The following is a 12,827-nucleotide window of genomic DNA, read 5'->3' on the forward strand; positions in this document are numbered from 1 at the left end:
CACCCGTCCAATAGCTGGCTGTCGGAAAAGAGATGAGGAAACACTTGTGAAATGAGTCCAATCAGAAGATTCTTTCTATGTAACACTTTCCATTTTCTCATCTCCTCCAACCTCTCCTCTATTTCAACCAGGAGATGGACTTTCCTATCTGAGTCAGGACAGGGTTTTTTTTTAAATGTGTTTAAGGATGCCATTCGATCCCATTGACGGTCTCCCCTCCCTGTCCCTCTCTCTCAGGGCTTCCTGAAGGACTGTCCCAGCGGCAACCTCAACGTAGAGGAGTTCAAGAAGATCTACGCCAACTTCTTCCCCTACGGCGACGCCTCCAAGTTTGCCGAGCACGTGTTCCGCACGTTCGACACCAACAACGACGGCACCATCGACTTCCGGGAGTTCATCATCGCTCTGAGCGTGACGTCGCGGGGAAAGCTGGAGCAGAAGCTCAAGTGGGCCTTCAGCATGTACGACCTGGACGGCAACGGCTACATCAGCCGCGACGAGATGCTGGAGATTGTACAGGTGAGAAGAGGGGGGGTTCTGGGTAATGTAGTTGATGGTTCGAGAGAGATGGGTGTTTTTGTAGGCAGTTCAAGGGGGTCAGATGGCTGAGCTGTTAGGGAGTCGGGCTATTAATCTGAAGGTTGTTGGTTCGATTCCCAGCCGTGCAAAATGACGTTGTGTCCTTGGGCAAGGCACTTCACCCTACTTGCCTTGGGGAGAATGTCCCTGTACTTACTGTAAGTTGCTCTGGATAAGAGCGTCTGCTAAATGAAAATGAAATGATAAATGAGTTCAAAAGTCATCAGAATAACGCCCGTTGATGTTTCGTTTATGGATGAAACGGGCCAGAGCGTAATTGAATTCCACTTGGAGATGTAGGGAAAAGGTTGGTTTTCTTTTTGACGAGTGCTTAATCAGAAACGTCTGTTTGTGATGGGTTTGTTTTCGTGTCTAGTGGTGGGGGGTGAAGGTTGTGAGGCCCTCCAGCCGGACGAGACTGCTGGGGTTTTGAAGAGGTGTAAGTTGTGAGCAGCTGTTCCTAGACCAGAGGAAGGGAATAGTAGCACGTCACCTGCAAACGCACTGTAGAAAGGTGACAACACTTCCTGAAACGAACTGGATAGTTATTCAGTGGCAGTGTCATTGTCACAGGTGTCAGGGCATCCCTAGATTCTATTGCTTCCATCCCCATTTGCCGTTCTGTGATCCAAGTCTCATAAAGGAGGTTTTGGACACGACGGCAGATGGTACTTACTGCAGTCCATGAAACATTCTCATCCGGTATCTCTGTAAATGCTGAGATAGTAACACTTAACTTATGAAAGATTGGCAGACTTTGTTTATGCCGTTGAAAACAAAGGCTGCTTCAGAGCTTACAGTTTTGAAAATCCTATTTTTAGAATGTCCAGAATGTTGCATGACCAGCTTAAGAGTTACAGTAACACGAACACTATCTCGGTTTGGGCTGTCAGGCAGAATCACCAAGCAATTTAATTTCCCAAACGCCCGCACCACCAGATTGCACTTTGCAATTTTCTTTTCCTGTTTCATAGGAATACAACCCCCAAATTCATACGTCAGTTTTTTTAAAGGTTTAATTTTAAAGATTGATTTATATACCCGTGACAGCAGGTTTAATATTAGCTTGTTGTTGTACGCTTGATGCAACCCTGGACCTGTTTTCCCAAAAGCGGCGCCAACATGATTCACAGCTGGGCACCGCAGGGTCAGACAATCAAACCAGACGATGTCACGCAATTAGGATGTGAGAACCTTCTGGTTCTGGTTGGTCAGTAGTTCAACAAGAGGGCAGCTGTTAGTCAGAAAGGGCAGAATGAAGGGTGAAGCCTGGGCTGTTCTCTCTGAATTGCGAGTACCCTCGCAATTCAGTCACAACCTTTCTGAGCATTGCTCATGCTAATGCTACGTAGCTAGCCACTGATGGCACTTTTCTTAAACATGCATGTTCCTTTGGGGTGGAGGATATATTTGGACAGAGGCTACGAATGTCTTGTTAGATGCATCTCAAGAGTAATAATTTTACGGAAATACCGAAAATTGAGAACAATAATGTTTTTTTGTTTTGATGGAGAATTGTTGCCTGCTTGCATAACATCTTCCCACATGTTGCCAGCATATTTTCTGGTGACATGAGTGTTCTTGGCACCCAGATCTGATGCTTTCATAGCAGCAGGCTGGTGCATTGTGGGTCGCGGTGGATGTGTCATCGAGTGGCGCGTGCTTGTGAAGCTTCCAGTCACCGAGCCAACAGTGGGGAGAGGGAGGGGGGGCAGAGATGTGAGGGAGAGGGGGTGGCATACACGGTGGAAGACGAAACAAAACAAGAAATCACGCTTCAAGACAAAAGAGTAGCGCGGTTCGGGACGTGATGTGAAACCAGAGTCGTGCCGCCGGTGTTGCACCGGCTAAAGACGGGGGTTGGAGAGGAGAGACCGAGACTCGGAGGGAAGGGGGTTTACTCATGTCCCTCGGTCGGTCTGTGTGTGTGTGCTCTCCAGGATTAGCAAGTTAAATTTAACCGGCGTTTATCCCTGAGTGTGCAGAATATTGAGATTATCCTTTGGCTCAGAGAGGTTAGGCGCCATTGAGGGCAGGAGGAGAGTTTCATTGTCAGAGAGAGATGGAGAAGGATGGGGGGGCAGGGGGAGAGAGGGAGCTAGAGATGGAGAGGGAGGGGGGCAGGGGGAGAGAGAGAGATGGAGATGGAGAGGGAGATGGAGAGGGAGGGGGGGGCAGGGGGAGAGAAGGAGCTAGAGATGGAGAGGGAGATGAAAGATGGGGGGGGTAGGGGGAGAGAGAGAGATGGAGAGGAAGATGGAAGATGAAGGGATGGGTAGGGGGAGAGAGAGAGAGATGGAGGGGTTGGTAGAGGGAGCTAAAGAGAGAGATGGGAGCACTTGTGTGTGCTCTGCAGTAATGATACCCTGCGTGTCATCATTAGCAGGCAGAGGGCCAGCAGGTTCTCCAGAGCCTACGTGTCTGCCCGTCCAGGGCGGAACACGCCTCGCAGGTGATGGAGGCCTCGTCTTAGATAGATGAGCCAGGAAGGTTATTGTTCTGCTCACTAGAAGAAGAAGAAGTCGTCTAGTATGTGGCTTCCTCTTAATCACCCTCACGACGCTCTTAATATCCCCGCTACTCTTTCCTACGTCTGTCTTGTCGTGTGTGTTGTTTTGTACGAGTTGTTTCCCAGTGACCAATCTTGTTATGTTTATCCTCCTTTATTTTATATTTTCTCCCTTCCCCATTTCTCCTCCTCCTCCTCCTCCATGTCTTCTCCCTCCATCTTCAGGCTATCTACAAGATGGTGTCATCGGTGATGAAGATGCCAGAGGACGAGTCCACTCCAGAGAAGAGGACAGACAAGATCTTCAGGCAGATGGACTTGAACAACGATGGTGAGAGGAAATGGAGAACAGGATATGAAAAGAGAGTGTGTTTGAGATGGGGGTGGGGGGCGGGTGGGGGGCGGGGCGGGGCGGGGATCACAATAAGAAAGAAACGAATGAACACAGAGCTCTTTGATATTTACTGTCTCGTCTTCCCCTCCTCCCATCACCATCTCTCTCTTACGCGCTCTCTCTGTCTCATGCGTTCTCTCTCCCCTTCCTCCCTCCCTCTCTCTCCTCTTCCTCCCTCCCTCTCTCTCCTCTTCCTCCTCTCTCTCCTCTTCCTCCCTCCCTCTCTCTCCTCTCCCTTCCTCCCTCTCTCTCCTCTCCCCTCCCTCCCTCCCTCCCTCCCTCCTTTCTCTCTGTGTGTCTCTCTCTGTCTCTCAGGCAAACTGTCTCTGGAGGAGTTCATCAAAGGTGCCAAAAGTGACCCCTCCATTGTGCGGCTACTCCAGTGTGACCCCAGCTCCGCCTCCCAGTTCTGAACCCACAGCCCCCCCTCCCAGTCCCCCGTTGCTATGGAAACAGTCACTCAAAATCAACGCATGATGGTTCTCGTCTCTCATGTCTTTTTTTGTGTACAAGATGGAGGAGATGGAGAATTTTAAGAGAAAAGAGGAAGAAAAAAAAAAGAAAACTGGCATCATTTTAATTTAAGAAAAAAACAAAACGGAAGGGACATGTATACATTATTAAACAAAGATCAACTGAGAAGCAAAACACAACGGTTGCCATGGCGTTCTGCTCCACCTTCCCGCGTGTCTCTCTCACGCAAGTCTGACGCAAGTCCGACGGGCGGCCATTTTTGACGGGAATCGCCCGGATTGTTCATGAGAGAAGGAACCGTACCGTGTTGAGAACCATGCATGGCCCTAGGTGTTCTCATTTGACACGGCTCACCTCTTCCACTTTTATATCCATGGTTATGTGTATATATAATGCATATATATATGTATATGACACCATCAGATGAATAGGCAAGTGTATTTGTCTTTATATAACGTAAACTCTTGCATTGGAAGGCAGTATTATGTAGCTTGTTGTAGTTCTCTGTAGCTGTAAACCGATGGGGGACATCCGACCACAGGGAGAGAAGTTGGGATTTTCCTGCTATATGATCTTTCTTACCGAGGACAAGAAGGCTTATGAAGATCCAAGTGTGATTTTAATCGATGTTTGATTGATATTTTATCTTTTTTTTAATTTTTTGTACATAGCTGTTTTTTCATCATGTCGTTTTTATTTATTTTCTTTTTCGTTCATGTGGTTTTGATTCGATACACTGATATCATTGAAGATGACCATTTCCCAAGTGGGTTTTAAGGAGTGTGTGTGTGTGTGTGTGTGTGTGTGTGTGTGTAAATGAGAGACTTTGAGATACTTGTTCTTTGAAGATTCCATAATTATCTGCTTGTCTTAGATGGGATTTCTAAGATTCCACATGTGCAGGGATTGAAATCTAGAAAAAAATGTTCATCGATAATTCCATGATGTAGTTGGACATATCATTTGAGCCGCCTTGAGTGTGTCTAGTTGTGTGAACGAATGAGAGTGTGCTTTTTGTGCACTGTAGGCTTGAGTCCTGGCTAACTTTTCAGTATTATCATTTTGTTTTTTTCATATCGTTTCTGTATTTTGAATTTTTCTTTTAACATTTCAGAGCAGAACTTTTGTCACAGGTAGTCAGATTACACTGCATGGCAGACAACTGAACAAACACACAAACCTCTGTATTGCTTTGTACCTCTGATATCTTCAACACTTACCTGTACCAAAGGAGACAATGGCGGATGTTGGGCACAAAGGACAATGGCGGATGTTGTCTCAGTGTGTGTGTGTGTGTGTGTACATGTGTGTCTCACACACACTTTGGGACAGAGCCCCCACCCTCTTTCAGTAGACAAGGGAACACACTAAGGGCTTGTTCATCACTCTATCCGAATGCTTTTCTATCTTCTTCGGTTGTAGTTTATAAGCAGAAATGCATTTTTAGGCAGAATCTGCTTCTAGGCGCTGATTCTGATTGTGGGTTGGTTTGGTTCGTTCCTCCAGTGGTTTAAATCTTTTACAGATTCGGACGTTAGTCCAACCACAGTTCCCCATCAGTTTAACCTTGCCTCAGTATGTCCTCTAACCATTAGGGAAGGGAACCACAGTCTGATCTGAGATCTGTACCAAATAGGCAACTTCTACCGGGAGTGTTCTGCAGCTGTACCGCACGAGTGCTTTTTCACTGCCATCTAGTGGCTGGATGATACATCTGCTGACCCACCGCTCACCAAACTTGTTCTCTGCCTGCCTCAGTTACTGGTACCTTATGTTGGTATAAAATAAAATGACCCGTTTTTTCTTTTATTTTTTTCTTCCTTTTTTCTGTTGCATGAAAACCTCGTGCGAGGATGTCATGTGTGTTCCGTTGGATCCGAATTTGATGACAAATATACCTTCTGTGTTTCAAACCGTGTCTGTCGTATTCTTTCCCTCTCTCAGCAACTTGCTGTTCTGAAGTGCCGCAATGTTGCGGATTGATGTCGTTTTGTATATAAAGGACAGACCGACGGCCTGGAGTGTGTTTGTGTGAAATCTTGTCAGGTCTTTACTATCGGAAGTCAGTGATGCTTTCAACTGTGATGCTTTCAGGTGTGACAGAGTCTGAGAGCAAGGCCCCCTGATTATTAGACCGGCTGTTGAGATACCAACTTTTATTTAGGAACAATAAATAAAAATAATCTGCCATGTCTGTTTTTATCACTTCTTTTCAAACGTCACTAAGACATGCTGCGTCAGTCACACAGCAGTCACTACCATGTGTAGCCAGGGCCTTTTTAAGACAGCATGTCCTCAGACAGACAGGCTGGGCTAGTTCAGTTTCAACCAGTTAGACAGAACCAGCTGAACACAGATTAATGACAACACAGAATTACACGATTACACACTGCAGAAACAGAACTGTCCTGCATGTAAACAAACAGCTTTGAGATGTAATGACACAGTGAGTAACTGTCACAAAGTAAGGCAGCAAGAGTACGATCAACAGCAAAATAAAACAAGCTGTGAACAGTGTCAGTTCACAGCTTGTATGAGAAGTGCTTGAGGAGGAAGTGGGTGACCAGGCACGGCTTCCCCCCCCCCCCCCCCTTCCTCAGACCCAGAAGCTGGACCTCTGGAGGGATGCTCTGTCCAGCAGCTCGTGCTGCTCTGGTGCCCTGGCCTCCGCCCTGGCCTCCCTGGGGCCCGGCCGGGGCTGCTGGGGACGAAGAGGCTGCCGCTCCGACTGGAAGTGAGGAAGAGGCTGCCGCTCCGACTGGAAGTGAGGAAGAGGCTGCCGCTCCGACTGGAAGTGACGAAGAGGCTGCCGCTCAGACTGGAAGTGAGGAAGAGGCTGCCGCTCCGACTGGAAGTGACGAAGAGGCTGCCGCTCCGACTGGAAGTGACGAAGAGGCTGCCGCTCCGACTGGAAGTGAGGAAGAGGCGGACGAATACGGTGCTGCCGGGGCATGGTGTGAGGGAGGGGGGACGCCTCAATAGGCTCCACCAATATCTGAAACACAGAAGGGGGACGATTGAGACCCGGCCCACGGTACAGAGAGAGTGTGAGACCCGTGAGGGGGACCAGCCTCACCTTTTTAGAGGCTCCGGGGCCCGCTTGGGGTCTGGTCTCACGAGGGCAGCAGGCCAGTCCCAGGAAGGAGATGCACACGGCCAGGCACCGAGACGCAAACACCAGCTGGACCACACAGGTGGCGATGAGGGGAAACCAGAGGATCAGAGTGGTGCTCTGGAGACGGTAGGGAGAGGAAAGGAGGAGTACATGGGTAGGTTTTAGAGCGATTTAGAGTTTCAGACCAGTCTAGTTGTTGTAGAGCTGTCATTTTCAGAGTTGGAAGGGGAGGGGGTCCTATTGAAGTGTGGGGCACACGATTCACAAAAAGCAGGTAAATCTGAGAATAATATCAGGTTCAGAACACACTTAACCCTTGTACTGCCTTCGGGTCACAAGACCCAAAGGTTCATAACGAACCACCGTTGTGTTTGCCCAATTTTACCCAATACAAAAACAAATAAAAATAATTTTATTTTAACCTTCGCAATGTAGGGGGTCTGAGACAGCCCATCAGTTAAAAGAAAATGCTTCACTTTGTTTTTGTATGCGGTAAAGTTGTCGCAATACGATGGTGGGTCGCAATGACTGATGGGTCAGAATGACCCGAAGATAACACAAGGGTTAAATGCAGCTTTGAGAAAAAAAAAATCAAAAAGGTTTTGTCTGATTCTGGATTTTTCTCTATGGCATACATGATGAAACACCCTGGAAACCACAGAGTTCTGCAAGAACATATCTTAGACATAATTGTGTCGAAAAAATGACCTCAGCTCATCATGAATGATCTCTATGCAACTCCTGCGCCCGGGTTACAGTATCGACGACAGAATAACACCGACAGAGAGAAAACGAGAGCTTGCGTCACTGCGCCCTGGCTAAAAAGCTGAGGCAGGCGTTTCCAAGTCAGAGAGGCTAAACCGAGACGACAGCCTGTCCTGTCGTCCACGGTTACAGCAGGGACCCTGAGGTGAAATACAAGGCCAGGTCGGCGACTCTGCCACCAAGCAGCAGGCCCAGGCCCGGCCCAGGACATCCCTTCAGTAATCCCCTGCCGGTATGGGAGACGTCCTGCATGCACACGGTGTGTACGTGTGACAGGTGGTACTGACTGAGAAGTGGGTGTGTGTCAGTCAGATGGACGTGACAGCCCCAGCCTCAGGGCTGTCAGGGCGACACAGTGGAGCCTTGACAGCCCCAGCCTCAGGGCTGTCAGGGCGACACAGTGGAGCCTTGAGAGAGGGGAGGTTGGAGGTGGAAGGGTGGGGAGTAGGGGACAGAGGAAGCAACAGAATATTGATTCCTACAATACGCCTATGGACCATCCCTCATCACACACACACACACACACACTCATACAACCGCAGACACACACTCACACACAGACACACATACACACACTCAGCTGTATACTCAACCAGGAAGAGGAAGCTTGTGTTCACAGAGGGTTACCTCACACATGTCCAACCCCTCGCCCCTTGACTTACATAGATGCGCGTGGGGTCGAAGGGGCACTCGTTGGTGATGCTGGAGTAGCCAATGGCATCGGGGAACCGGCAGTGAGTCAGCAAGCTCCGCCCACCCTGAAGTACAGTCGTCACGACAGAGACGGTGAGGCCCACGGCGGAGGCCGCAGCTAGGAGACCAGCGGCAAGGCTGACGGTGAACAACGACCACATCTGAAGAGAGGGAGAGAGAGAGAGACAGAGAAAGGGACAGAGAAAGAGAGGCAGAGAGACAGAGAGAGGCAGTGAGAGAGAGAGAGAGGGACAGAGAGAGAGAGAGAGGGACAGAGAGAGAGAGAGGGACAGAGAGACAGAGAGGCACAAACAGACAAGTGTCTGTCAGTACGTACTCACGTATTGCAAAGAAGGTTAAATATAAAATGTCAGTTAGTGGAGGCGCTGTCATGCCTATTCTCGCTGTGTCGTGTTTACTTTGATGTTTCTTTTATTTCCCAGCCTGGGAGAGGCTTCATTCTGTACTGGTTCAGTTTGGCTAGTCTCAGTGACATCACCGGCCTGAGCTGCTGTACAGCTCTGAAGTAACAAAGAACTAGGGAATAATTACGACAAAGAAAGAAAGAAAAAGAAGAAGGGAGTCAGGTGGCTGAGCGGTGAGGGAGTCGGACTAGTAATCCGAAGGTTGCCAGTTCGATTCCCGGTCAAGCCTACTGACGTTGTGTCCTTGGGCAAGGCACTTCACCCTACTTGCCTCGGGAGAATGTCCCTGTACTTACTGTAAGTCGCTCTGGATAAGAGCGTCTGCTAAATGACTAAATGTAAATGTAAATGTAAGAAGAAAAAAAAGAGAGAGAAAGAACAGCCTATTGCATCCCTTATGCCCAGCCTGGATTCCCAGACACAGAGCTTAGAAACCTGGAGCCGGTTTGTGGAGTTCAAAGCATGCAGGAAGTAAAGACTTACTGGAGACAAGGACAGAGACAGAGACAAGAAAGCAGACAGAGATGACCTTAATGACCTTGGATTATTGTTGTTTTGTTCATTTTATGTGCTTTTAATGTGTCTTAAGGTTCTGTGATGTGCCACAAATTCCCACTCGGAAGACATTTACGTTTTACGTTTACATTTAGTCATTTAGCAGACGCTTTTATCCAAAGCGACCTCCAAGAGAGAGCTTTACAAAGTGCATAGGTCACTGATAATAACAACAAGATAGCCCCAAAAACATTGCGGGTAGCCAAAACATGAAGCACACATTGTGAACAAACAAAATAAGTGCCAAAGGGCAGAACCACAAGAGCATGTAGTTAAAGAAGTTACAATTAAACAACATGAATCGCTATAAGTGCAAGTGTACCTGTAGAAAGACGGACAGAAGGACGGAGGGGAAGAGGGAGGGAAACACTCACCATCATTCTGCTCTTGGTGTTTTTTGACAGGATAACGGCCAGAATCCCGACAACCACTCCCTAAAGCAACGACACAAGCAGAGATCAACCACACTGTTTTCTAGTCAGAACCACACGCTCCCATCTACCATCTGTCAGGCTTTACCAACAACACATACATCACGCCGCACCACTATACGAAAGAAACAGCCTGCGCTGTACGCAGCCTAGCCGCGTGAGTCCTGTGTAGCGACGCGTTGCTCGTCTCACCACGAGGCCAGCGGTGAGGGCCATCACGTTGGAGACGGCGTACGTGGGGGAGCTGGCCTTGTGCAGGCTGATGTGTCGGAGAACGGCCCCGTGCACCAGGGCCCCCAGCAGGAAGTTGACGTGACCCAGCAGCACCATGCTCAGACCCATCTTCATCAGAGCCTTGGGCTCGTCCTGCCTGGAGCAGCACACACCTGGGGAGGAGAGGGGCAGGGCGCGTGGGAGAGAGAGATATGGATAAATAGAGAGGTATCATGGAGGCAGGGGCCTAGGTTTCATTTGACCTGATATAAAACCTGGCATTTAACTTTCTGAAAACAAATAATATGTTGCCTTCCCCCCACCCCCAGACCGTTTCTTAAGAAAATTGTATTTAACGGCCGCAGCCTCAGTTATGAAAAAAAGCCACCCACATATGAAAACAAAGATATGCCCTGACAAAGATAAATCACAGAGGTTTACCCTGGTGTGACGCTGTGCGGCCAGTGTGCGTGCATGCTTGAGTGCATCCACGTGAGGGGAGGCAGAAAGGACTTGGCTGACTCAGTGGAAGTTGTTCTAACCCAACATCATGTTTCCCAAAGGATCAAAGTCCCCTACATGAACTATTCCTGTCATACTGACCTGATACACAGACTCGGGGTTAAAACCACGGTGGAGATGTCACTGTTATTAATCATTATCAGGTGAATACACTTCCCATAGGTCAGGCACGAATCGTTCAACCAAGGGTTGTGCAGCACACTGAGTTTCAGGACACGTGCAAGGCCCACAAGGCAGATGCTGTATCTGTGCACAGCATTAGCGTGATGCACAACCCTTCAGATATAAGACAAACTGTGAGCATGTGTGTAAACTTGATCAAACTAGTTATGAGGTTGACAACTGAAACCAGTTTCATGGAATGATTAATGAATGGCAAGCTAGTGTGTGTGTGTGTGTGTGTGTGTGTGTGTGTGTGTGTGTGTGTGTGTGTGTGTGTGTGTGTGTGTGTGTGTGTGTCTTCCCATAGGGGAAGTTTTATTCTTAGCCCAAAAGACACCATCCACATTCTTCTCATTCCTGTAGGCTATACAGCTGGTTAAGTCACAACCTGCATGTTTCCAATATCTGACCACACCCTTGAAAGTGTCCTGGACTCAAGATTGATGATGTCCTACTCCACCGTAGTGTGTAATCTATATTTGTTATATCGATCATATTGCCAGAAATACCATTGTTTTATCAGATCTGCATCATGCATAACTGAAGTTACACAACCTAACTGTAAGCAGCTCGTGATTTCATCCACCCGTCCTCATGCCATGTCCAAATTTAGATATGCTACCTTCATCTTTTATTTACCTGTGTTGGCCATAATGGATCTTTTGGTTTTCCGGATTAATTCATCATCCACACAGGCAGCTAGTGATTTCGATTAGGCTATGTGTAGCCTAGGCTTGAGAGTGTGGCTGGCTTGGCTTGCTCTTGAAGAATGAATATTGCACTGGGTTTCGGTGGACTGGACCGCCCACAGGTGCGCTCATTTACAAACATAAGTTAACTACCGCCTACCTCCCCCAGGACGCCTGACGTTTTTTCGGTTTACTTCTTAATTCCTATTACTCTTTTCAGAACCGCTTTGTAGGTCTGGTTGTCAAAAAGAACAATCCTGTGGGTTTTCCCCTGATAAAGTGATACAAATACTAGTTGTTGCAATCTATATCTAACTTTCTTTCAAGAACTGAAGAACCGGAGTGAAGTTGGTGGTTGGATGATTCTCTGGTTTCTTAATGGAACATTAGTGCCCCACGGCGGGAAATTAGATAATCGCAGCAGCTCAAGTGAGATCAGATGTGACAGCGAATAATAGTTTTTAACATTTCAATAATAATCACCACGTAAAAATAAACTAATAATATGATAGGCTATATTCTTAATAGTTAATTCTTAACAACTTAAAAGTATACTTGGAGAAAAATGATTGAAAATCAGCTCTATGCTAAAATTGGCAATTAAAGATCCTGTAAAGTGGAATTTAAAATGAGTTTTAAGTTCATCACACCACAGAAGAATGTGTTGTTATCTACCCATCCAAATTCCAATGGAAAAAAAGTCAACTCTACTTTCGCCTGAAGGAGCTGAATCTCCGCCCCCTCGAATTTAATTTGGCAACAACAGCAACACTAGCTAAATCAATTGCAGATATCAGATATCAGACCTACCTGCAGTCTCTGAGTGTTTTATGTATTAATTACTTTGTCTTTGCATTGTACCAGCTGAGTAACAGAATGCAACCGTCTGTGATCTGACGTCGATAGGTCGCTGTGACGTAGATCGGTCGGGTTTTGGCTTGCCTATACAAAACCTGAGCTGAAAACGGAAGACAAACTCTTCAACGGTCTAACTCCACATTTCAGTGCGACAAAAGTTTTCGCACTTTGCACATGCTTTCACGAACTAATTTCACAGGTATATAATGCACTGAGAAGCAAATCATGAAATTTGCTTTACAGGATTTATAAAGTATGGCAAATATAAGTTGAGGTTAAGAGTCAAAACAGTGAAATAAAATGTTTCTGTTTATTGTGTACATGTGAACATGACTTGACATGAAAATATGCATGCTGTATGGTACTGTCTGGAGGTTTTCTATCACATATTCAAAACTTTGCTTGTAGGCTTCTGTAGGCTTTAAAACGTTCACATGAATAAT

General features: G+C 47.1%; 2 protein-coding genes across 3 annotated transcripts in view; one reads left to right on the forward strand and one right to left on the reverse strand.

Annotated features, from left to right (window-relative positions):
- The window catches only part of hpca (hippocalcin), a 24,040-nt gene extending 17,890 nt beyond the window's left edge, over nucleotides 1–6,150 (forward strand). For both annotated transcript variants that reach the window (XM_067255534.1, XM_067255533.1), the window contains 3 exons: nucleotides 238–519; nucleotides 3,314–3,419; nucleotides 3,798–6,150. In XM_067255534.1, the coding sequence (XP_067111635.1) occupies nucleotides 238–519; nucleotides 3,314–3,419; nucleotides 3,798–3,895 (486 nt within the window). In that variant the 3' untranslated portion in view covers nucleotides 3,896–6,150. The remainder of the gene's footprint in view (nucleotides 1–237; nucleotides 520–3,313; nucleotides 3,420–3,797) is intronic.
- Nucleotides 6,084–11,583, reverse strand: tmem54b (transmembrane protein 54b). The gene is made up of 7 exons (XM_067255532.1): nucleotides 11,477–11,583; nucleotides 10,133–10,326; nucleotides 9,884–9,943; nucleotides 8,499–8,690; nucleotides 7,033–7,188; nucleotides 6,884–6,951; nucleotides 6,084–6,703 (listed from the first exon to the last, which is right to left on the reverse strand). Exons 1-7 carry the CDS (start codon nucleotides 11,487–11,489, stop codon nucleotides 6,553–6,555), a joined length of 834 nt encoding a protein of 277 aa, XP_067111633.1. The 5' UTR covers nucleotides 11,490–11,583; the 3' UTR covers nucleotides 6,084–6,552.
- Nucleotides 11,584–12,827: the final 1,244 nt, after the last annotated feature.

This window comes from Osmerus mordax, chromosome 18, assembly GCF_038355195.1.
Source record: "Osmerus mordax isolate fOsmMor3 chromosome 18, fOsmMor3.pri, whole genome shotgun sequence".
Lineage (NCBI taxonomy): Eukaryota > Metazoa > Chordata > Actinopteri > Osmeriformes > Osmeridae > Osmerus > Osmerus mordax.